At 42.9% G+C, this 24,050-nt stretch overlaps 1 protein-coding gene across 25 annotated transcripts in view; it reads right to left on the bottom strand.

The window, feature by feature from the left end:
• Nucleotides 1-24,050, bottom strand: part of Dst (dystonin) — a 415,027-nt gene that overhangs the window by 119,988 nt on the left and 270,989 nt on the right. For 24 of the 25 annotated variants that reach the window (XM_031367095.1, XM_031367096.1, XM_031367099.1 and 21 more), the window contains 17 exons: nucleotides 23,342-23,437; nucleotides 22,190-22,315; nucleotides 21,454-21,606; nucleotides 21,129-21,283; nucleotides 20,819-20,945; nucleotides 20,550-20,733; nucleotides 19,321-19,478; nucleotides 18,676-18,854; nucleotides 18,152-18,290; nucleotides 17,334-17,527; nucleotides 15,888-16,050; nucleotides 15,151-15,234; nucleotides 14,056-14,163; nucleotides 13,318-13,416; nucleotides 3,306-3,434; nucleotides 1,275-1,363; nucleotides 385-517 (listed from right to left, as the gene is read on the bottom strand). In XM_031367095.1, coding sequence (XP_031222955.1) covers nucleotides 385-517; nucleotides 1,275-1,363; nucleotides 3,306-3,434; nucleotides 13,318-13,416; nucleotides 14,056-14,163; nucleotides 15,151-15,234; nucleotides 15,888-16,050; nucleotides 17,334-17,527; nucleotides 18,152-18,290; nucleotides 18,676-18,854; nucleotides 19,321-19,478; nucleotides 20,550-20,733; nucleotides 20,819-20,945; nucleotides 21,129-21,283; nucleotides 21,454-21,606; nucleotides 22,190-22,315; nucleotides 23,342-23,437 — 2,316 coding nt within the window. Of the gene's footprint in view, nucleotides 1-384; nucleotides 518-1,274; nucleotides 1,364-3,305; nucleotides 3,435-3,552; nucleotides 6,287-6,814; nucleotides 9,512-13,317; nucleotides 13,417-14,055; nucleotides 14,164-15,150; nucleotides 15,235-15,887; nucleotides 16,051-17,333; nucleotides 17,528-18,151; nucleotides 18,291-18,675; nucleotides 18,855-19,320; nucleotides 19,479-20,549; nucleotides 20,734-20,818; nucleotides 20,946-21,128; nucleotides 21,284-21,453; nucleotides 21,607-22,189; nucleotides 22,316-23,341; nucleotides 23,438-24,050 lie in introns of those variants that run through there. The other variant, XM_031367117.1, reaches the window with a different exon arrangement.

Below are 24,050 nucleotides of genomic sequence, written 5' to 3'. Positions count from 1 at the left end.
AAAAAGATGTGAGAGTATTTTTACTTTAAGACATAGCCTCCCACCACTAAAATAACCCTCATGGATATCTCTGATAATCAAAAACCTCCAGAGCATTATCAATGGTAGAGATGACCCATGGGCTCTTTTCTGACCATATTTTATAGTAAAATCCTGAACATGATATTGAAAGAATGGCTTTGAAAGGAAGCGTTAGATGATGGATGAGTCCTCTTTCACCATGCAAGGCGGAGATTAAGGCGTAGGATGATGATCTGTACATGTAAGATAGCATTTTATAAACAACACCTCAAATTCTGCCCACGTTCTCCACATAGAAACCCCAAGGCGCATTACCATGTGTTCTCAGCCATGCCAGACCTCACATCTTGTGAGGAGAGTTACCTTCGCCTCCACCTTCGCCTCTCCTGAGGCTTCTAAGTCTTGTTGTTTCAGAGATTCACTGAATAATAAGTTGTAGCCTTCCTGCAGGGTTTTCACCTGTTTCTCCAAGTCACTTCTTTCTTCCTCTGTCAGTCTGCAACATCCAAACAGTATCAAGGGGGGCAGCATTAGCCATCAAGTCTAACAGCACGTAACTTGCTTCAGTCTCTCTGCTACATAGTGTTAAGATAGAGCTTGATATAAGATAGAGTCTAAGGAGCCTATATAAAATATCCAAGATTCTTTCTTTTGTCTGAGAAAGAGACTAAAGAGCTAAACTAATAGGTTCATACCTCTCGGGATAAGAACAATCAAACAAAGAAGACCAGAGTAACTACTGTCGGGTTGAATTAGGGAAAAGATTCTTCAAGGACTATCACAAACTTGTTTTGGGGTAACCATGAAGAGGACATTCCAAAGGGATTTAAGACATTGGAGAACACCTTCTTTGCCTAAATCACCACTGGTGAAATAGAGCAGCAACATACACATCCCCCACACCCCTATGCATGTACACATGCACACACAGAACACATTTATGTCGTTTTCCAAAAGGTAGTTTCAGAAGAAACTATGACGAATTAAAACATGATTCAGAGCCCGCATGGCCACTCGCTGGCTGATGTTCAACCTGTCTGAGCCCTGTCTGAAGATTAGTGGCATGTTGCGGCATGTAAAGGCTAGCTGTGACACACAGCTAAGTTCACATTCTTCACAGTCTATTAAGTGAACTGTGATTTCTTTGTCTTCCACTTTTACAATGGCAGGGATGATGCACTGCCTTTGGTCTGATGAGTGGATTTTCAGAACGACCCTACCCCGAATAAAAGGGCTCACAAAAGCCAACATACTTGTCTCCATGTTTAGCCAAAAAAATCTGTGTGGCTTGAAGAGCTTCTGAGAACTGCTCCTTCTTGGTTGATATTTCTTTACTGGAAATCTGTAAGGGAAGAAGGCACATTCAAAGCCTCCCCACAGGAAGAGTATGAAATAGTAATTAAAAACACAGAATTTTAATCAAGACGAAAAGTGGCAGGTGTATTTTCTGGGTGACACAGTTAAGTAACGTATTGGCTACGGGTGGCGTTAACAGCCTATGAGCTCGGCTCTTCCACACAAGAGGAAGGGCGGTGCCGTCTGTTAACGGTGAGGGAATCTTAATGCAATCTTGAGCCTGTCCCAGCCCAACCATGAATCTGCCAAAGCCCAAAGGCTCAGCACTGGCCCAGCGTCATCCTTCTATGTGTCACCATTCTCAAAGAGACACTGAGACTATGGGACTCTCTCTTCCAGAAGCTTCTCTCACTGTGCTGAAAGCGCTACTCAGGAGGCCTGTAGATCAGGAAATAACTGGTAACGATAGCTCCCCCCATCCTACGCCATCTGTGGCTACTAGAGAAGACGAACTCATTCATTACAGGGCAAAGGGGTTTGTTCAAAACTTGTCTGGAACCCCATTTCCATTTGATCAAAGTTTCCATTCTTATAAATGAACAGGGATGAGAGGAAATATTGGGCCAATGAAAAGATAAGAAGCATACTTGTCAGTAAATTTACATAGTCAATTCTGTATGGATATAGAAAACCGTGAAGCTAAATGGAATCTCTGAGGACTCATTACGTACCTCAAACCACTTTCTCCTTCAAAAGAGAAAGCAGGTGTTCTAGTAGAAATACAGGGAGGGCCACAATCTTATTTAAAAGTGTCTGTGTGCCAGGCAGTGGTGGCCCACGCCTTTAATCCCAGCACTTGGGAGGCAGAGGCAGGTGGATTTCTGAGTTCGAGGCCAGCCTGGTCAACAGAGTGAGTTTCAGGCCAGCCAGGGCTACTCAGAGAAACCCTGTTCTGAAAAACCAAAAAAAGTATGTATATACTAAGTCTAAATTTAACGATCATCCTGGAGAATTTTGTAACTATAATATGAAAATATTATACAATTCATATAATATACAATTCATGCTTCTGAAGAAAGACGTTCTCTCAAGAGATCTCTGCTAAGGCTTACATGCCTTGTTTGAATGCCTTCCTCTTTCATAGTGAGAAGCAGCCTGGGAAGAAGGTATTTTAAATCAAACATTTGAGGCAAATCACTTTGGAGTGTTTTTGCTTAGAAGCCACCAAATGCTTTCGGAATTTGTAGTTCTTCCACTTGTATGAAATCACACCTCGAGGCCAGTCTGGGCTACATAGCAAGGGTGAGACTAGCCTAGACCTTGTCTGTCCAAAACAAAACCCAACAACAACAAAATACAAACTAGCAGGAATTCCTACCATCAGGAACCGCACTGCTAGGATTTATACCTTAATGCCAATATCCTGAGCTTCAAGTGGAATAGCAACCACCACACACTGCAGTGTCCTAACACATGTGGCAATGGGTAGGGTGGGGAAACAGGAAGGGCTGGAGACTGTATTCAACGGGAAGAATACAGAGGTGCAGAGGTGGGATAACAAAGCCTTACTCGTGAAACACAAAAGGCCCAGGAGAGGTCTACTAAACACTCATCCACGTTCACAGCCTAGATGGTATTCTCCATGTCTCTCTGATGTGGGTGGCATGTAGGGCCAATGACGTCACTGGTTAACAACCCCAGTCATTCTAACCAGGGAGTTGAGATGTAAGATAAGGCCCTATAACCTAGTGGCTTGCCCATAATGAGGTCGATGAACATGATTCTGGCTTTGGGATAGGACACCTTTTTTTCTAGCAGATTCTAACTATGACTCTTTGAGCAAAATGCCTAAGGGCCTAAGCTATTTAATTTTTTTATTGTAGACGCCTCTGACTCTGGAGGGATAAGGTGAAGATGGATAGCTTGGCTTTGTAGACTGTATGATTCGGTAAATTCTGCCGTTAGCATTGGGCCCTCTGTGAATATACCTGTTGCTTAGAGAAGAGAGGTTTCCCAGCTTTCTCCCCATCTCCCAGGGTCTTGCTGATATTTGATACCCATTTCTGCAATTCTTTAGCTTTCTCAATATGTTGTTTCTTCTCTTCATCCAGTGACTTCTGACAGGTACGAGTGGTTAAAAGAAGAAGAAAGAAAGAAACATTCCAATAAACGACTGAGCTTCTCAACTAACCTCTCCCCGCTGCTGAAAACAAGAAGGCACACGTGTTCCCATCATGCACGCCGGTCACTGAGATATTTTATTCATTCACTTAACCACGTCCACCACGTCACACAGCAGATGTCCTGGTGGACGGGAAAAGCTTGGATGATCAGTTTCGGATCACTGCTCTGGCCACCCAGCTGCTTCAGTAGTATGACAAATAAGCCAACTCAACTTTATTCATGGGGTTGGGGGGAGGGGAGACTTGGGAATCACTGCCTTTACATTAGCATGACAATCGCAAATGCCTTGACAGATGCTCTTAGACAAAAGGAGAGAGCAAAAGAAAAGAGAGAAATTCCACCCAGATGGCGCTCCTCCTCCAGTACACAATGCACTTGTTGTTAGACTTTATTTCCAAAGTCTCAACCAAGATGAGAGTTAACAGCGAACACTTTAATATGCTTGCGGGCAGTGATCTCCAGCCTCACTGGTCTGGAGCACACTGGCATGGTCCTTGGGATCCCTGGTCCTTTGGTGCTCGGTGAGGTACTCTTTCAGGAAGACGTCTTAAAAGTGTTGAAAGGACTACGAAGGAGGTCAGAAGAAACGAGTCCGTGAACATGTGGAGGGTAACCCTGCTCACTCCATTTTCTAGGTAAAACCCATTTGTTTTAGTGAGACAAGATTTTTAAAAGTTACTGTTTCAGGGGCAGCCAATCGTTTCTTGCTTTCAATTTAAGAATGGCCATGTTTTCTGAGCAGGGAGCTATTTCTAGCCTACAAGAAATGAACAGTGCTTCAGGTCGGTGACACAGTTCCTAGGTTGCACACTTAGTAGACGCCATCTGCTCTGAACAGATGGTGGGATGCAGCCGGCGCGGCCTCTGCAAGGAGTGAAATGCCCTACTGGGAAGAATAGTAGAGGTTGGATATCCCTGTCCCCAAGGGTTCAGACACTTCTAACAGCTTAAGTCCTGTGTGGAAATCAAAATCAGCTTTCTCCAGGGCCTCTTTGTATGTCAATTTTCTTTTAGTCTGGGGGCACATTATATTCCTGACGTATGACTTTTGATCTTTGAGTCTGGTGGCAATGAGGACATCAATGATACCGACTTGAAGGGCCTCTTCTATGGTCAGCCTCGAGTGAACCTGTGGCTCTATCAGGCCCCCTGTCAGGTACTGAAATTCCAGGCACCGGATGCCCATCTCTTTACTGATGATGTTTGCATTCACGGCTTCCACCACTGACATCATTTTATTACTGACAGGGTGGCTGATCCCTGTGATTACTAATTCACACTGGCGGAGCTGCTGGGCAAAGCCCTCATCAACCAGGCCTCTATGCAATGCCTCGGCCACCCTGTACTTTTTCCCAGTTAGGGGATCAATGATCCCCCCTGTACAGACTTGGGCTTCAAGGCACCTGAGGGCTGTAATCCTATCCACCAAGTTTCTACGTGAGGCTTTCAGTAAGGAGATCCGTTCCCCACTAGCTGTCAGCCAATAGCCTGCAATGGGACTATGCAAATCCTTCTTGGGAACTACCTTGCTCAGCAGAAAGTCAGCCAGTTCCGTTAGTGTGGTAACGCCTTCCTGATACTTTTGTACCAAGGCTTTCTCTAACGTCCCCTGCTCTACAGCCTCACTAATATTGAACTGCAGACCAGTTTTCGTATCAGTCAGCATGTGAGAAGGATGCCCGTAGGAGTCAAAAAACGTGGCTTCCTTCCACTGATACTGCTGCCCCGAGAGTTCGAGATAAATACTCTTGTCAATCAGGTTTCTCTGGAAAGCCTCAAATGCCGTCAGTTCCGCCCCCGTCTTGGTATCTACCACGGCGATTTTGTGAGTTTTCTCTATGTTGAGGTTGGATATTTCCCTCTCCCCAAATGGCAAGAGAAAACACTGGCAATCTACATCAAACACACAGATCCGCAGTAACTCTGAATAATACAGTGCCTGCTTGCTGTTGGGATTAGGAAAGACTCTTGTGTTGCTGGACGGCTCATGCAGGAACTGTAGGACGGCGTTGTTCAGCAAGCCCTGCTGCACAGCCGTTTCTGGAGGGACGCGGACGCCTCTCACAGGGTCAATGACGCCCCCACTGGCAATCTGAGCCTCCAAGATATGTTTCCCTTTCTTCCTATCAAGCATTCTATTTTCCATTGCCTGGAACACTGACAGCGTCTTGGAAGCATGTGAATATCCCAAAACTGCCTTCTCTGCCTCCAGGAGCCTATTCCTGAACTCAGGGTCAACTATGCCGTGAAGAACCGCATCTTCAACACAGTAGGTCTGACCGGAAACAGGATCGATTATAAAACCTGTTGCGGCCTGAGCTTCTAAAAAGGCCAGAGCCATCATTTTGTCTATTATGATTTTCTGGGCTGCTGAAGTGAACGACATTTTTTCTTTGGAAGATTCTAGGTAAAGTCCTGCAATGGAGGTGGCTTTGGTCAAAAACTTACTAAGACTTCTCTGAACTTCTTCGACAGTCTTCAGACCAAGCCGCAGCTGCTCCACGGTTCTCATATCCAAAAGCTTCGCTTCAACCAGCTGCCTGCCAGTCACTGTGTTCCTGAGTCCTTGGAACTGAAACTCATCATCCCTAACAGAACATGCTTGGTTAAGGTCAAAGCTCTGGGAAGTCTCTGGCTCTACACTTTTCTTAAGGAAATCTCCCTTGAGTCCACCAGATGTCCTGGACCCTTCCAGCATCCATCCACCAGCACTGGAGCCCAGCCTCTTCTCTTGTTTTAAGGTCGTGACTTCTGTGTGCATGCCACACTGTTTGTTCTTAGCTATCTGTAATAGGAATGTTTAAGACGTTAAACGTTGTCCCGAGAACACGGCACTTTATCAAACAGTCTCCACCCGATCATAATCCCTTCAACTATAACTGAGTGGAGAACTGCAAACCCAGGGTAAGGATAACAATATGCTGAGAGACTCAAGTGTTAGGAACTAAATACATTAAAGTGGTGTGTGGGAGGAGGTCAGAATGAAACCTGACCACAGAGTATGCTAGAAATTGAAGGTAATATTTGATCCTTCTGTCTTTTGTAGTCCCGGGTCTCTAACCCTGGGTCAAAAAAATAGTCATATTAAAATATTTACTCCTATAGAAATAATTTATCCACCATATTTATGTCTCAGCTCAAGCATTCGTAAGTTGGTGGTAATTTATAGTAAACACAGCCAAACTGCTGGAAAATTACTTTTCCCCCCCCTCACACATTCAAAACTGTTCAAAATCTAGTCTTGGAGGAAAAAATAAAATAAAAGAAGCGGCGTGACATGATGTAACTAGTAAGGTCTCAGGCCAATGTGTACCTCTAAGGGTGTCAAAAGCTTCACCAACTCCCTTTCAAGTTTGTCATCATGATACGTCACAGGCGGTCTGGAAGGACGCAGGGCTTGCTCCCTCATCGTCTCTAGCTCCGACAGTCTTGAGATTGGGTTTTTATCATCAAAAGTTATCTGCAATTCAGTGCTTGTCTGAGAAAAATACTCTGAGTAGCATGGCTGGCTGCCCTCCTTGTCCAGCGGAGCCCCTGGCTGTCGGAACGGAAGCTCCTTTGGAAGTTGTTCAGTAGCCCTGTGTGGCCATTTTCCTTCTGTCTGTTGTGGTTCCTGAGTCCATCTGGACAGTGGAAGTCTGGCCTTTAGGTGCCCAGAGTGCCCGGGGGAGATGTCTGCAGGGTGGTGGCACTCTCTCCCTGCCGTATCAAAAGCCGATGTGAAGGTCTGGTCTTGGGCCGGGCTTTGTTTTTGAATTTCACACTGGAGCAGAAGTAACTGGTGCTCGTGTTCCTTTATCTGCTGGTCCATTTTTTGCTTGAGGTTTTCCACCTCCCGCCTCTGGGCCAACAGCTCCTCCTCAAGTCTCCGGCACTTCTGATAGTGGTTTGCTTCTACGTGCTGGCCCTGCTGCATCTTCTCGCGGTAGCACTGAAGCTGCCGCTCAAGTTCTCGGATGTTCGTTTCCCACAGCTTGGCGTTCTCTTGCGCCCGGCAGTTTTCTCTCTGGAGAGACACAAAGTCGTGCTTGATGCCCGAAATGTCGTTTTCAGTGATGACCTTGGACTCCATTAGCTTCTCCATCTTCTTGCGAAACTCATCTGCCGAACGCTTGAATTTATCTGACTCTTCCTGGAGCAGGACCATCTTCCTGCGGGTCATCTGCTCTTCGATGGTCTTCAGGTGCAGCTCGTCTTGCACCCTCTTCAGCCTGTCATTCAGTTCTTGCACCTGAGCTCGCTGCAGCTGAGCCTTCTGCTCTTCCCGCCGCTTCTCCTCTTTGGATGCGCTCAGTTCGGCGCTCAGGCTCCTCACCTCCTTCTCTGTATTCTGGATGATAATGTTCTGCTGGTCACATTTTTGCCTGAACTCACTTACTAGGTTTTGACTTTGGGCTAGATCGTCTTCCAGGCTTTTAATTTTTCTGTGGAAATCCTGCTCTGTTTTTGTCTGTTTATGCAAGTGTTCGTTGGTGTTCCGTAACTGGTCCTTAAAACCGTCTGCCTGGATTCGCAGCACTTCGCATCTTTGCTGGATGGCTTGCTTCTCGCGGACTACGTTCTTGGACTCTGCCTGAATCCTCTGCATCATCAATTTGGTTTCGTTATTCTGCCTAGTGAGCTCATCCACCCTTTGCTTGAGCATTTCTGCGCACTCGTTGCTTTTCTCCAGCTCTTCATTCAGCTTTTGGATTTTGTCATTATTTTCTTTCTCGGCTTTAATATTCTGAAGCAACTGTGCATGGCTCCTCTCAAACTCTTCTTTTAGATGATCTGATTTTCTCTGGCAGAGCTGTCTCCTCTCTTCTGAGAGTTCCTTCTCATCCCGTGAAGCGTGAACTTGGGAGTTTAAATGCTGAATGTTCCTCTCGGCGAGCGCATGCGCCCTGGTGACTCTGTCGACTTCCCTCTGGAGCTTTCCTTTCTCTTGATGGAGAGACTCTAATTCCAACTGATAGTTGTGCTTTATTTTCTTGAGATCGTTTGCTTCCTGCCTGACCTCTTCCGCTTTGTCTGTCGTTTGGTTCAGCTGCCTGCCAAGGTCTCTGAGCTGCTGGGAATAGCGTTCCTGGACCTGATCCTTCCTTTCCAGATCTTCCTTGAGGCATTTGAGTGTATGATTCGTCTCGTCCAGTTTATCTTTAAGCAACCGGGCCTTTTCCTCGGATGAAGCCTTTTCGAGCTGGACCGCGCTGAGCTCATACTTCAGCTCCCTCATCTCTTTCTCCGCCTTCCGATTGGCTAAGGTCAGCTCATCTACCTGCTGCTTCAGCTCCTCCTCTTTCTGTCTATCCTGCTCCTTCTGGGGGCCTGTCTGTGCCACCGCAGCGCTCTCTCTACATGAAAACTGAATTTCGGTGATTTTTCTTCTAGCTTCCAGCTCGATCTTTTGCTTTTCCTTCAGCTGCCTCTCTGCCACCTGCTTCTGGAAGGCCAGGTCCCGCTCCATCTGCTTCACCAGCTTCAGCAGCTCCTCCTCGTGGTCTCGCTTACGCTGCAGTTCTTCCACCAGGGCCCGTTTCTGCTGTTCCAGATCACTGAGGCTCGAGTCTTTCCTCCGCAGATGATCTTCTAGCGTTTGTCTGGTGAAGGTGTTTGCCTGCAGCTGGCTCCGGAAGTTGCGGAGGTTCTCCTCCACCGCCGCTCTCCGAGCCTCCGCCTCCGCAGTGAGCTGCCTCACCCGCTCCAGCTCCCGCTCTGCAGCTTCCTTCTCCCTCACGATCGTCTCCAGCTCTCTGCGGTACTGCTTGGCCTCGCTCTCGGCCCTCAGCTTCTGCAGGGCGATGTCTTCCACGTTCCTCTGTTGCTTTCTCAGTTCGTTTTCGGCGGCCTCCTTAACTTTTGGAAGCTCCTCCTCGACCTGGGATTTCTGTTTCTTTAGCTCAGCCACCATTGTTTCCAGTTCACTGATCTTCCCTGTGAGTTTGCTATTCTCGATCATGGTTGCTTTCTGACGCTGCAGTAGATCTGAGTACGCCCCGTGTTCAGAATTCTCTGTAGACCTTTTCATCTACGAGAAACATTTAAAGGGTCAAAGGCGTTCCATTGAAATAGATTCTGCAGCCTCTGGAGCAGTTCTTATGAGACCAAGGGCACGCAGATGCAGAACAAGCAGTTGCCACCAGCACCAGGACCAGCACCTTCAGAGCAGAAGCCTCAGAAAGCCAGAAGGGAGGAGACAGAAATCCTGCAAGACGGTTCGATTCCCAAAGAAGGCCTTCTGCCCCTCAGGAGTAATTTCATATAGAAAGTTCGCAAGCTTGAGGTTCTGAAGCAAGAAATGCCTCTACAGAACATGAGTGGGACTCCAAACTTTTACAAATATAAAACATTAAGCTTTTCTCATGATATCCTCTCTAGTCTTATACAACACAATTCTGTTGGCTTAGAACACCACCACCATACAGGAACCAAAGGACGAAAGATTCAGTTTTCAATAGCGGAATCCAGTGGAAATTAAACATGATACTCGCAGTTCCATGTTTATGATTAAAGAAACAGGATAGAGAGTCAAAGTCAGAAATGGTACTTTAAAACAAGGGAAAGGAGAATTACACAAAACATTGACATTTCTCAGTCAATGTTTATGCACGCAAATGTGACAGTTACAATGAAAGTCATTGCTAATGCAAAGGCAGGGCTGTCGTCCTTGGCACGCCCCATCTGGAAGCCATTTTGTCAAGTCCCTTTAATATCCCACAAATACAAAGGTACTTGTGAAATGGAAAGGATTTAAAAATATACATAGGGTTTCACATCCATCTTACCAAATAAGTATCAGGAAACCTTCCAGCAGCTGAGAGGACTGGGGAAGTAAAAATTATCTGAAATACTGAATGTTTAGACTAGTTTATAAATATATTCTAGTTTTCTTACTTAACATCTCCAGTCAGTACCAATTTGAAAAACAACCGCAGAGAGAAAACAGCTGAAATAGAAATACGTCATTTTATAGAAATGCTTTGTTTTCACTGGGATATGTGACTTTCAAGAATTTAACTGATTAAAAAATCTTTTTCTCCCCCCCCCCCCACTTTCTTGATTTCTGATAATTTGGGGCTTAAAAGCTCAGCTTCCTTCATTAGCCTCCCCATGGTTGTTAATACGACTTCACAGAGAAACAAGTCTCATCGCAGTCGCTAGGCTCAATGGTGTATTTCAGTTCTCTATCAAAGTCAACCCTTAGGACATTACCGCATTCTGCATATTGAAAACATGAAGTTTTCTCATGGCACAGACATACACACCTGTGATCCTAGTACTCAGGTTGGACCAGGAGGATCTGGAGTTCTGGCCCAGCGTTCTGGGCTAACCAGAGAGCCACTATCTCAAAAGCAGAACCACAACATTTAATTCTTAACAATTCGTTCTGAGAACCAGTCCCTCATCAGATCTTACTCGGAAGCATAGCTCAGCTGTAACCAAGTTATCTTGAGCGGTTTTCTCTTGGTCAGAACTTGCTTACCTCAGCAAAAATAAAATAAAATAAAATTTATTGCTGAGTCTTCAGTATCTTAATTAGAGTAATTTTGGTGGTTTATTAATAATTCTATGTTATCTAATTAACTAAAAATTTTCACTTATGCTTAAAATTACTTTCAATAATTTAAGTCAGTTACTGGTTTTCCATCCTTCCATCCATCAAACTTACTCATGAAAATCAGTTCCTCAAAAGGTCTCTCGACTCTCTGCAGAGGGATCAATAACTTACAAAGTTGGGTGTTTGTATTGGCTACAGAATTTCTCCACCATATCAAATACACATCTAAGCCAATGCTCTGTATTTCTCTAACACATGCCATTACTTCTGAAATCTTCATGTATCTCTGCTTGTATACTGATTATGAAAAATTGTTCTCTGAGGGCCGTTCATCCTAGAGAACTTCAAGACTGTTTTAGAAGCAGTAGGGGTCTAAAACTCGAGTTAGTAACATATCTTTTGTTTGTTTGTTTTTGAAGATTGATTCCTTCTTGTAGTGCTGGCTGTCCTAGAACTAGCTCTGTAGACCAGGCTGGCTCAAAGAGATCCGCCTACCTCAGCCTCCTGAGTGCTGGGATTAAAGGCATGCACTACCACCACCCAACTGAGTTACATATTTTTAAAGGATATTTCATTACCGTGACGCTTAAACAGAGCTTATTTAAGTTTATCTTAAATCATAGTCTCTGTGTATCTTCAAAACTATATTGTTTTTATTTTCAATTCATAATAAATCTTTAGTGCTTTGGTAACAATTACTATTTAAATATTTGAAAATATCGTTGTTTCTGTCCATTTCTATCTTATTGTAGGAATTGAGCTGAGTCTCCCACATATGAACAGTTAAATATACACTGTGAGAACAGAAAAAGACTTAACTGATTTCATGCCTAACAACTGCATATAAGATTTAAAAGACACATACATCGTTTAAAATGGAATAGCATCTCTCAAAATGTATCAAAAATAAGAAAATTCTATCCCAGGCAAGAAGTGCATTGCACATACTAAGAGAGCTACGAGTACCCTGGGGTCTTTGGTAAGCACACCGGAAGCTGGTTAGTTGTAAAGCTTGGTGTGTGTACATTAGGGGTTAGTGCGGAGACTCTGAACAGACTGAAACAGCCTGTGAAAGTCACATTCAGAAGCTGAGAATGCAACCACTGTCTCATAGGCGCTGGCTGGCACCTTTTGCTCCTTCAATAAATGACCAGCGCTGTGATGGGCGGAGACCCCTGTGGAACTGCAGCAGTCTAGCTGTGATGGCCAGGCCCCAAATGTTGCCATATACACATTTTAGCATTCTCCCAACTGTTTTTGTCCGCTCTGGGATGAGGAAGAGAGAGGCCATGCGAACAATAGGGCACAGAATACTCCTTTTGAGAACAGAACCAATAGGCTTTCATGCCACGTATCTTTCTTACTCTTCCTGTTTCTCAACACAACTTTAACTTCAGGATCAAAGCTACACAAATCCTTTGTATCAGAAAGGGTTTTTCTCCTTTCAACACATATAACTTTTTGGCAAAAACCGCAAAGCTTAAAGCTCCACACTTCAGGGCTGGAGAGATGGCTCAGCAGTTAGGAGCACTGACTGCTCTTCCAGAGGTCCTGAGTTCAGTTCCCAGCAACCACATGGTGGCTCACAACCATCTGTAATGGGATCTGATGCCCTCTTCTGGTGCGTCTGAAGAGAGCAACAGTGTACTCACATACATGAAATAAATAGGTAAGTCTTTAAAAAATAAAATAAAAAGTATGGACTTTTTAAGTCCATCCTTTCGCACAAATATCTACTACGAAGTGCATCTTTTCAATACAGTTGATTTTAATTTAACTTTTTAAAAAATGTATGTTAGTTTAAGATGCACAACAAAGATGTGTCTGCGTGGAACCTCTCTACTGACTTCCTGTGAGCAGCACCTGCACTCGACGGAAACCGGTTCTCAGATGTGAAGAAGCTGAACCAGCTTCTGCCCCATCTTCCCGCTGGCACAGGGCTGTTTATGATGCTAATTCTATCACATGCTGGTTCTGAAGTAGCTGCTTTTGAGGTCTGGGGATCAAACCCATGACTAAAGCACATGAAGCCAATGCTCCAGGCCACCTGAAGTAAAACTTTAAACAATGCTTTTCTGTTCTGGAGAATCTAAAACACAAACAAATGAGTGTCCAAGGCTTTCAGTCCCTTCCAGGGTAAGCTGCTAATTAAGGACTTGCACATTAGCAAGTCAGCCATGTAAATTCCTCACGAAGCTTATTTTTCCTTCTCAAAGCATTACAGTTTTGGCTCAAAACTGTTCCTGTTCACATGGATGTAACATGCTAACGGTTACCTCCTCCTCTTCCAGCCTCTTCAATGAATCACCAGCAAATTTAATATACTGCGTCATAAGAGTCACCAGGGCAGTGTACCGTGTCCGTAGGTCCATGAACTGCAAGGGAGAAGTGAAGAGAGCGTTATCTCTGCGACTGATGCCCTCACTACCGACTAGGCTTTGGGGAGTAAAGCACACTTATCCAATAGTGGGTCTCCCTTCAGGAGTAACGAGCTTGCTGCCCTCTTTGTAAACTATGCCAAGTCATAGCTTCCTTCTGGATTTACTCATGAAATGTATTCTTTTTTGTTTTTGTTTTTTTCGAGACAGGGTTTCTCTGTATAGCCCTGGCTGTCCTGGAACTCACTCTATAGACCAGGCTGGCCTCGAATTCAGAAATCCACCTGGCTATGCCTCCCAAGTGCTGGGATTAAATGCGTGCACCACCACTGCCCGGCATGAAATGTATTCTTTTCTTTGTTAATAAATGATCTTGGTTTTAAAAGAGCTTCTAAAGAGACTTAATAAAATGTAGTGTTATGGCACTTTCTGTCAGGGATGATTTAAAAGAAACACTAGAAGTGAACAGTGATCAATTCCCCAAATTGTTATATATTAATATGCCATTAAATCATTCAAAAATAATTAAAATGGCCAACTTTATATTAGGCATGCTTTACCCGGATAAAGTAAAAGTGTTTTAAAACTGTTGTTTCTCTCTTTCCTGCCCATCCTCTGCCCTTCTGTGTTTGTTACCTCTTGAATAATGAGGTCTGCTGAGCTCTGTATCCGCCGACGCTTCACTGGCGACTTCTGCTGGGAGTCCACCATGGCCCTGTACGTCATTGTTTGCAATTCATAGTCCTGCATGAACGAGTCAACAGGATAAGATTAAATCAAGCAAAGCCTGAAAACTTCATTCCATAGGGACTGACCACAGAGCATCAGTAACTAGTTCACTGAAGTAATTTTAAATAAAAAAGTCAATGATGAATACTACATTTTATTGTTGTTCGAAACACGGTTCCTCTGTGTAGCCCTGCCTGCACTAGAACTCACTCTGTAGCCCGGGCTAGAGATTCATGTGCCTCTGCCACCCAAGTGCTAAGACAAAAGCTGTGCATCACCATTGCCTGCCCTGAAAACTAAATTTTTAAAAACCTATTTGATTCTAGAGATACTTGCAAGGCAGTGAGATGAGCAGAGACATGTGCAGTGGTCTGCAAAGGTCCCAATTGTCTTTAGGACCCGGAAAAACATTCACTGCAGAATACTCTTGGTTATAGGCGTCCTCCACTTACTCAACAAGAGAGCTCTGGAGCTGGGAGCCTAAGATAGTATCAGTGTTATCAAATTATGACAGTGTCTCTTCAGTACAAGCTAAATGTTCTCTAAATCTTTAAGAGAAAAGGAAAGCTGTAAGAAACAAGTTTCAGAGCTGGAGAGATGGTTCAGTCGTTAAGAACACTGACTGCTCTTCCAGAGGTCTTGAGTTCAATTCCCAGCAGCCACACGGTGGATCACAACCATCTGATGCCCTCTTCTGGTGTGTCTGAAGATAGCTACAATGTACTCATATAAATAAAAAAAATAAATCTTTTTTTTTTTTTAAAAGAAAGAAACACGTTTCAGAGCTACGTGTTTGGGGCATGTGTACACTTTCATGCATTCACAGAGACAGAGAAAATGAAGCAGTCACGGGCCATCACCTGACTCATTTCATAAACAATTCCTAGCTATGTATACAGAAGACCAAATGAGGACTTTCTCTTTTTAAACAGACTTGAGCTGCTTTAAAACTATGCTATAGAACTATATACCTATTTGCCTAAACTACGTGTCTGTCCTCACCTTGACAGCAGCCGAGTACTGCTCGGAGTATTTCTGACACTCGTCCATTTTGCTCTGTTTCACCTCTATTTCAGACACCAGCATCTGTAAACACAGAGTTTAGAGAGAAAGAGACAGGAACTCTACAGCGTTCCCCCCATGCTCAGTAATGAAGAAACATCCAGGCCACTCCTTGCCACACCTCTTAATGTGTCATACCTTACACGTGCCTTGACTTACAGATAAATAACAAACTTCCAGTTAAGATTAATAAGTGATCTACCCTTGGGAGGCTTTCAAAGCAGAAATGAGAAGTATGCAGAGCAGACTTGGTACCTTTCCTTATACCCACTCCAGACGAAAACAGACATTACTGGCTGCTAATGATAAAACCTCAAGCATCCAACTTCCCACCAATTGTGACTAGCTGGGATTTTATCTATTACCTTTGGCCATATTTATTAATTTAGCAAGTATGAAACTATAGTGCCAGCATATTATCAAGAAAAATTAGATCCAGCCTATGAAACCCAGAAGATGAAGTCCGTGGAAACTACCCCAACACACTCTTCAATATCTACGCTTTTATAAATAACTTCTGGAAAATAAAAGTAAATGCAGGCAGGTTTAAGGTATAGAATTCTCACATACATGGTCATTCTGCACAGTGGTCTAAGTGACTGCCTTTGAGTCCAACACAGGAGAGAAAGGTGAGGCTTGAGACCGACCAAATTCAGACAGAATCTCAGTTCAAGTACCTTTTGTTGATTCAGCTGTAGGGCCAGGGCTTTGCTGTTTTCTGGCTGATTTTCCTGAATTTTTCTCTGGGTAGTTTCAATGTGCTGGATCCAGTCATCTAGAGGGTGATAGGAGTCCCTGTAGTGCTTCAGGGACTTCCCAATTCCTTCTAAGTCCCGCAGCCTATAAGGACAGCAATGGAACAGTCAGGTTCCAGCAGGGAGAGGGGAAGGGCAGGGAAGAGAAAGACAAATTAAGACCCAAGAGCCACCAAGCACCTGGCATCAGATACCTGGCGGCAGCCTAAAACACAATTCCAGCAGCACCTGCCCCATACGGCATCCCACTGAACAGAGATAGCCTGTCCTGGGAGCTATGAAGTTTGTTGGTGCTGTTTTACTACGGCACTAAGACTAAAGCTGAAAAAGCAGGGAAATTGACCTTCATTATAATCCATCAACAGATTCTGAGTAGCTGAGGCCTGCCTCAGATCACACTTCATCCTTGGAAAAAGCTAATTCGATGGATGGATGGTTCAACATGGTCTTAGAGAGTATCTTCAAGGAACTGAAATCAAATGCCTACTTCTATGATTTTTACATCAGCACATTGAACAAATCCATCATGCATTTTCCAAAGGAAAATTACATGTAAATACAATTTCATTTCTTAGGTGGAACTATATCTTAAGAATGTTCAATTTGTATTAATATAACCATAAGAATGAGTAAGAATGGCCACTATTTTTTTTAAGATGAAGCCTAAATCAATTCCATTTTCTTTTGTGCTTTTAATTCTCATTGAACAAATGATTCCATCTGTCTTACAATGGCAATGAAAATGAGGAGCAGGTAAAAAGAGATTGGTATGTATAGCCCAAGAAATAAGCTTATGATTAATTTCATAAACTCATGGTTATCCAAACATTGTAAGTTGGTAATAACTTTAGAGCAGTATACAATTATCTTTTAAAAGACAGATTATACAAATGCCAGGAGAAATCAGCATTTTTAATTATGCATGGTAGAAAATGTCATTTTTTCTGGATATAGGGACACCTCAGCAGTCAGGAGCACTGGCTGCTCTACCAGAGGACTTAGATTTGGTTCCCAGCATCCATATGGAGGCTCACAACTGACTGTAACTCCAGTTCCAGGAGATCCAACGCCTTCTTCCTGCCTCTTCAGGTACCAGGTATGCATGAAGAACACAAACACACACACATGCAGGCAAAACACCCATACATATAAAATAAAACAGATCTTAAAAAGAAAAGAGAATGTTTCTTTCAAGTTACATGTTTTGTGAAAGAGAATCTGTAAGAAAGAAATGGAATTAGGGAACAATCCTGCAGCTAACATATTAGCTATGGAATGTCACTTAAATGCCTGGTATGTTTGGAATTTGCCCCTCTATACACAAAGGGACTCCCACCTACATGTGCACTGAACAGAAAGGGGACCCACCTGTTGTCGATCTGGACATGAACACTCTGCCACCTTTCGACAAGCTGGTCTGCCTTTTCTTTGTGCCAGTCAAAGTCAAGGTCCCGTTCTTTGTGTGTCTTGAACATCTCGTCACTGATGGCTTTTGCTTTCTGCAACTCGTCTTCCAATGCATGGAACACCTCTCTCTTCTCATCTACTTCTGATCGCCATTGCTAAAATACGTGAATCAATGGGCATCATGAAATAATGTATCAACAAGTCATATAGAAACACATTATTTACCTAAGGTTACAATTTGTTCATCATTGTGTGACATATATTTAAATGCTTGGTCCCAGTTGGTGGGACTGTTTGGGAAGGGTTAGAGGGTTATGGCTATGTTGAAGCAAATGTGTCACTGGGATTGGGCTTTGGGGTTTCAAAAGCCCAAGTCTGGTTGCTCTCTCTCTGTCTTGGGCTAATGGATTAAATGTAAGCTCTCAGCTTCAGCTCCAGTGCCATGCCTGCCTGCCTGCTGCCATGCTCCTCACCATGACGGTCATGGACTCACCCTCTGAACCTGTAAGCAAGCTCCCAACTAAAAGCTTTCTTTTATAAATTACCTTGGTCATGATGTTTCCGCATGGCAATACATCATCAACTTATACTGAAATGATTGAGTGTAGTTGTTTATAGGAAGTTGTGGAATTAGAAGTGTGAAACGGAGGTGGCACACTCAGAAACACACTCTATGTCAGGATCTTAGTGCCGGATGTTTGACACTTGGGCTTTGCGCTAGAGGAATGACTCGACTCGAAGCAGGGCCTTGGAGTCATGGTTAGAAGTGAGACTCTTACCTTTAAAGTACTCATTAAATTCTCAATGTTATTCTTGTCAGCTATAACTGCTTCCTCTTCACACAGTTTGGTTTCGTAGAGTTTGACAAGGGCTTCTGCAGCTTGAGTGTTTTTTAAAACCAAATTCACAGTCTTCAACCTTTAAAGAGAAATAAATACTAGTCCATGCTGTTCAATGTTCCCACCCACCCCCCACACACTGTAGACCTAGAGTGTCATTAAACTCATGACATGGGACACTGACTGGCTTCCTGTACATGTGGCACTCAGTTGATTCTTTTCCTAACAGACACTACCCCATGTCCCACCCCTAAGTGGCATTTAGATAGATTCCAATAGGTTCCTAGGATCCAATAGGTTATGCCAAGCATGAGCGGAAATCCCCAAAACTACAAAAAGGGAGTTTACAGGTAAGCTCCCTAGCCCCAACACAGAGAAATATCATCAATCTCATTTCTTTAGATAAACAGACTGCCCACAGGAGCACTGAGAGAGGATGGCGTGAGGACTGCCTGCTGACATACTTCTCTATGTAAGTGGAAGACATGGAGTAGATCTGACTCATGCTCTGGATGACCACGCTGAGCTCAGATCGGAGAGCAGGCACAGATGGGGAGTCGGCCGCTTGGCTGAAAAACTCTTCACACTTATTTGTGATTGTTCCCAAGTCGTCTTTGAGCCTTTCCAGTTCCTTCTTCAGTTTCTAGTACAGAAAACAAACGGGGGTTATCGTTGTCACCGCAATGGGTGTGGTTCTTATAGGAGCTTAAAAACACATTTCTCATTTTATTACCAATATAAGCACCGGTATAGCCTTTTTCTCTACCAAGTAAACAGAAGCGTGCCAATCCAGCTTTATAATCATGAATGCCTTTACTGCTTATTCCTTTGACCTACATCTCTAGCTTTGTATACAGCAGGTGTATAATGACTCTCTGCGTGAAGCCCATAGGTGCTTCTGTTTACTACCTCAGAGGCAGACCTCAGTCACGGAATCTTAATTTACATCCAGTAAGAAATGCACAACTGGGCCTCGGTAAGGAACTGAAGTCACAGTTGAACATGCAGGAAATCAGAAGGTGACATTCAGGGTCACTAAGAGGAAATGACCCTGGCTTTTGTAACGCGTGTGTAATGGCTTTTGTGATAAACATGTGTGTAACCCTTACCTCCTGCTCCGTGACTCTGACCATGCTCTCATGTAAATCATCTCTTTCCAGGGGAGTCCGGATCTGCCGAATTAACCTGTCTTCACAACTCTCCAGGCGGAGCCGAATGTTACGCACTTCTGAGATGTAAAGATTATACACAGATTCCTCTTGCTCCTCTGTGGAAGGACACATTATGTAAGTAACTTCCGCTCTCCAGGAAGCTCTTGTGCAAGATTCACTACAACAGCTTCATTCTTACTGAGGCAATTCAGTGGTTCCTATTAGCACAAATCCTAAGGACATAACCTTAAAACAGAAATCCTAGAATGTGAATTTTAAAACCTAAAAAGTACTACACAAAACTCCCTAAGGCCATTTAAAATACCAAAATTATCACTGAAATACCCAAAGGAAGTAATGGATTATTCTGTTTCATATTCACAAAAGTGTGAGTTATATGCTATCAATTAACCATGAAATTAAACCAAAATCTAAAAGGAAGAAGCAGGTAAAAGAATTTGTTAATCGGGCTGGAGAGATGGCTCAGTGGTTAAGAGTACTGACTGCTCTTCCCAAGATCCTGAGTTCAAATCCCAGCAACCACATGGTGGCTCACAACCATCTGTAATGGGATATAATGCTCTCTTCTGGTGCGTCTAAAGAGAGCAACAATGTACTCATATATATATAAATAAATAAGTCTTTAAAAGAGATCTGTTAAGGTTTCAAGGTTTTAAAAACACAAAATATTACTAATAAAATCATTTGTTTCTAAATAGTATGAGGAGTTAAGACTAAGGCTCATATTAAATACGACTACTTTGCTTTAACACCTGTGTAAAACTTAACATGGGAAAATAATCAAATCTTTCATGAGCTTCAAGGACCTTCACTCTGAAGGTTGCCTTGCCAAGCACGGCCAATGTGTTTCACGTGGATGAGGTGAGACTCTGTCGTCTGTCCCACCTCTTGGGTAGGGGGGAACATTTTTAGTTACTCCACTTTAGAAATTAATGATCTCATCTAGCATCTTCCTTGCTCAGAAGTTCTGATTGTTATCAGTGGTTCTGGAATTGACCTCAGGGCTTCATGCATGAAGTGATATGCTCCTGAGTTATAGCCCCTGCACACACACATTTTCATACTGTTTGGTAATCCTGCATACATGTCACAGTTGACTGACGAGAGTACAAGAGTCTAGATGAAACCCCCAGAGGGAAAAGAAACCCAGCAAGCCCACGCTTTACCTCTCTCTGCAGATTTGAGAAGCTCCTGATAATACTTCCTGCACACATTCACTTCCTTTTCTAGTTGAGTTATATCTGAGCCTGAAAATATTTGGGATTCCTGGCTATCCTCCAGAAAATCTTCCAAGCGGGACTGGAGATTACTGAGAACCTGTTGGTGCTCGCCAGGCAGCATCGTCTTTATCTAAAGAACAAAGATCCCTGGATTAATGGCGTAGCGCCAGGAGCAACATCTGAGCGGGGCGGATCATAAATGATGTCATACTCACCGAAGCCACATTACTAGCTCGAATTCTCTCGATTTCATTGACTAGATAATGCCAGGAGACTACACTCTTCATGTTTATGTGAGATTCATGCCAAAGAGTGAGGACATTCTGATACTGTTGCTCAATTCTGAAATACAAACAAGAGAATACAGACTTTAGGCCTTTTTTTACTGCTTTCTGAAAAGAAGCTATAATATGTATTTCTAAAATGCCCCCTATGTAGTAGCTCCAGGACCTTCCAGTCCTGTGGGTCCCTGACACAGTACTGATGGCTTCCTTAACCTTCAGAAAGGCCCCAAAACATACAAACCTGTTGGCAAAGTCAACTGCTTCTTTGTTTGGTGGAGGAACAGTAAAACACACAGACGGGACCATGGCCTCGTTCCCAGTAGGACTGATGACCTTCCATTTAGCTCGATGAGAGTTGTTTGCCAAAACACATTCATCGTCTTTGTAAATGGTTATCTGGTTTTAAGAGAAAGAAAGGAAAGCTGAGGTCACCATCAATTCATCTTCCTCCATACTTAAGCTTGGGAACTATTATATATAGAATTTATGAGACAGAGAAATGCCTTCTGACTAGGAAGTATTATGATGTCATTTAATATCCAGTCTGCTTTGAGAATTACAAGTACCTCAATCTGTCTGTAGTCACAGATGGCTTTAATGGGGATGGACGTTTTGAGTGGGTTGTCAGGATTCCTTGGCTTCAGCTGCACGACCGTCTTGGCTCGCCCCATCAGACCTGCCACCACGCTCCGGTACTGCAGGAGCTCCTCCTTTTCCTCCTAGTCAACAAACACGGCGGGATTTTAAAATTACTGATTCGAACTTCCCATCCCATAGGGACTCACACAAACCATCATCCTGGGGACACCTTCCACATCTCCCACCCCTCTTTGAAGCCCTCTTCCTTCATTTTGTCTGGTTATTTTGTTTTTTCTTTGCATTACTACTATGTAACAGTCTATGGTTATTTTGTTTCCTTGTTGCTGTTACTACTATGTAACAGTCTACATCCACTACACTAACAGTTTATTTAATGGACGACTGTGTTGCTACCCTTTAATATCTAGGCACCACAAGGGAGGGTGATTCCTGCCTGCTTTGTCCATTGTTATATCTCCAGAAATAAAAACTGACCACACTAAAACTGACCACGGCTAATGCAGTTTAAACAACACCATCAAAAACTACTCAAACTAAAGTCCTGTGGCTTCTTTAACCTTCAGAAAGGTTGAATGAATTGAATGAGACAGCTGTGTGTCTGAAGTACAAATCTGTATGTAACATATAACATATAAACATAGAACAAAACACTAATCTACCCTGTTGTATGTCTGACACAAGCCAGAGTTTTTGCATCCGTACCATGGACTCCTGAACAAGGTCTTCCAGTTTGTGAATGCTGCTGGATCTGTCACAGCTGTACTTGCGCTGAATGGCATCTTTCAGATTCCTTAGGTAATCAGTGGCTTCTTTGGCATCATTGAAAAACTAGAGAGGGAAAACTTGGCAGCTGAGGTACACTAAATACCAGTAAAACCCAGAGTTGTTAAATCTGGTGCCCAGGCCCTCTGTGTGCTGCTGATGAGCCAGGGCAGAATCAAAGCACAAAGCAACAATAGCAACATCCTTTCTGAAGCCAAACCTAATCTTTGAACTTGGGTGGCTACAGATGAATATTAATTATGCAAAGGGTACATGTATATTATGCATTATTTTGGATCTTTATTATTTTGATCAAAAGCCTATTTTTCTTTAGGGTTCAATCAATCTTTTAAAGTAGGGGTGGAATTTCAAACAATATATTAAAATTTCTAAAGAAAAAAATGAAGTCCTTATGTAGTTGACTCTCTTTTTCTTAATATTGGACAAATTTTTAGAATGTTTTTTTTTTTTACAGTATTTGTATGTGTGTGTAAATCAGAGGTCAACAATTGGATGCTTCTTCATTTCTCTCCACCCTAATTCCTTGACATAGCGTTTCTCAGTGAACCTATATGATAATTATCTATTATTAGTAGTAATAATTATTTTATTATATCCATATATTTATAATTAATCATATTATATTACACATTATAATACATTATATATTGCAAATGTATAAAATATATGTCGATTAATTATATTAATAAGTATTATTAAATAATAATTACAAGTAATTATTAATAAATTTCTCATTATTTGGCTATACTGGCTGGCCAGCAAACCTCAGGGATCCTCTGGCCTACTCAGCACTGGGTAGATCACTTTATCTTTTCATAAGTGTAGTTTCTGGGGATTGAACTCAGTGCAAACAATTTGCTAACCAAGCACTCATCCAGCCATTGGGTTTCTTCCTTAAAGGCTAGACTTTCCCCTCTAAGATGAGAAAGCAGCACTTACATCCTGAAAAAAAAAATGTACTGGCTTCTTTCCCCGTGTGCTCTGCACACGTTTTTTTTTTTTTGGTGGTATTTCTGCATCTTGGCCCAAATAGTACTGCTATCTGTTCAAGCTGCAATTCTATTCACGCACCTCAAAATAAGCAGTGTTCTCCTGAATATGCTGCTCCACACACTGGCACAGCTGTAGGATCCAGCTCCACTGCGTCTGCATGGCTGCTTTGTATGCCTTAGGGAGAAAACACACTTAAAGCTGGGGCAGAGAAAACTCTACAGGGGGCTTGGCTGCCTCAAACATGCGGCATAAATGTGTATAACCTGCAGTTTGACCCCGCATGGCAATACTGATACATTTTTAACTTTATACTACTTCTCTCTCCCTCTCCCCACCTCTCAGACAGGCTGGCCCTTAGTACACAGCCCAAACTTGTGGTCATCCCTCTGCCTCAGCCTCTCATAACAGGCTGGAATTATAGGTGTGAGCTATCATGCCCAGCTCAATGTTGATAGTTTCGAAAGACAAAACATTCTACTATACAAACAGATACAAACAAAATGTAATGAACTGGACTATGAAAAGTGGGGTAGTTAATTCTATCTGAGAGGTCCTCCTTATACAATTGGTCTTACAGTTTAAAATTTAAAGTTTAAACTGGTCTTAATTTTAAAATTAGTCCAGATGCTTTTTCTCAAATTTCTTAATTTTTTTCTTAAAATCTGAGGGAAAAGTATAGCTATTTAATATGAAAATTTTACATTTGAAATGAATGCAAGTTATAATCGCTATTTATAAAATTTCTCCTTTTCCCTACTCCTTGGCCACTAACTCTGACACCTGACTT

Source organism: Mastomys coucha, unplaced genomic scaffold (assembly GCF_008632895.1).
Source record: "Mastomys coucha isolate ucsf_1 unplaced genomic scaffold, UCSF_Mcou_1 pScaffold14, whole genome shotgun sequence".
Lineage (NCBI taxonomy): Eukaryota > Metazoa > Chordata > Mammalia > Rodentia > Muridae > Mastomys > Mastomys coucha.
Note: the sequence above shows the minus strand (reverse complement) of the source record. Positions and strands in the feature narration are given on the sequence as shown.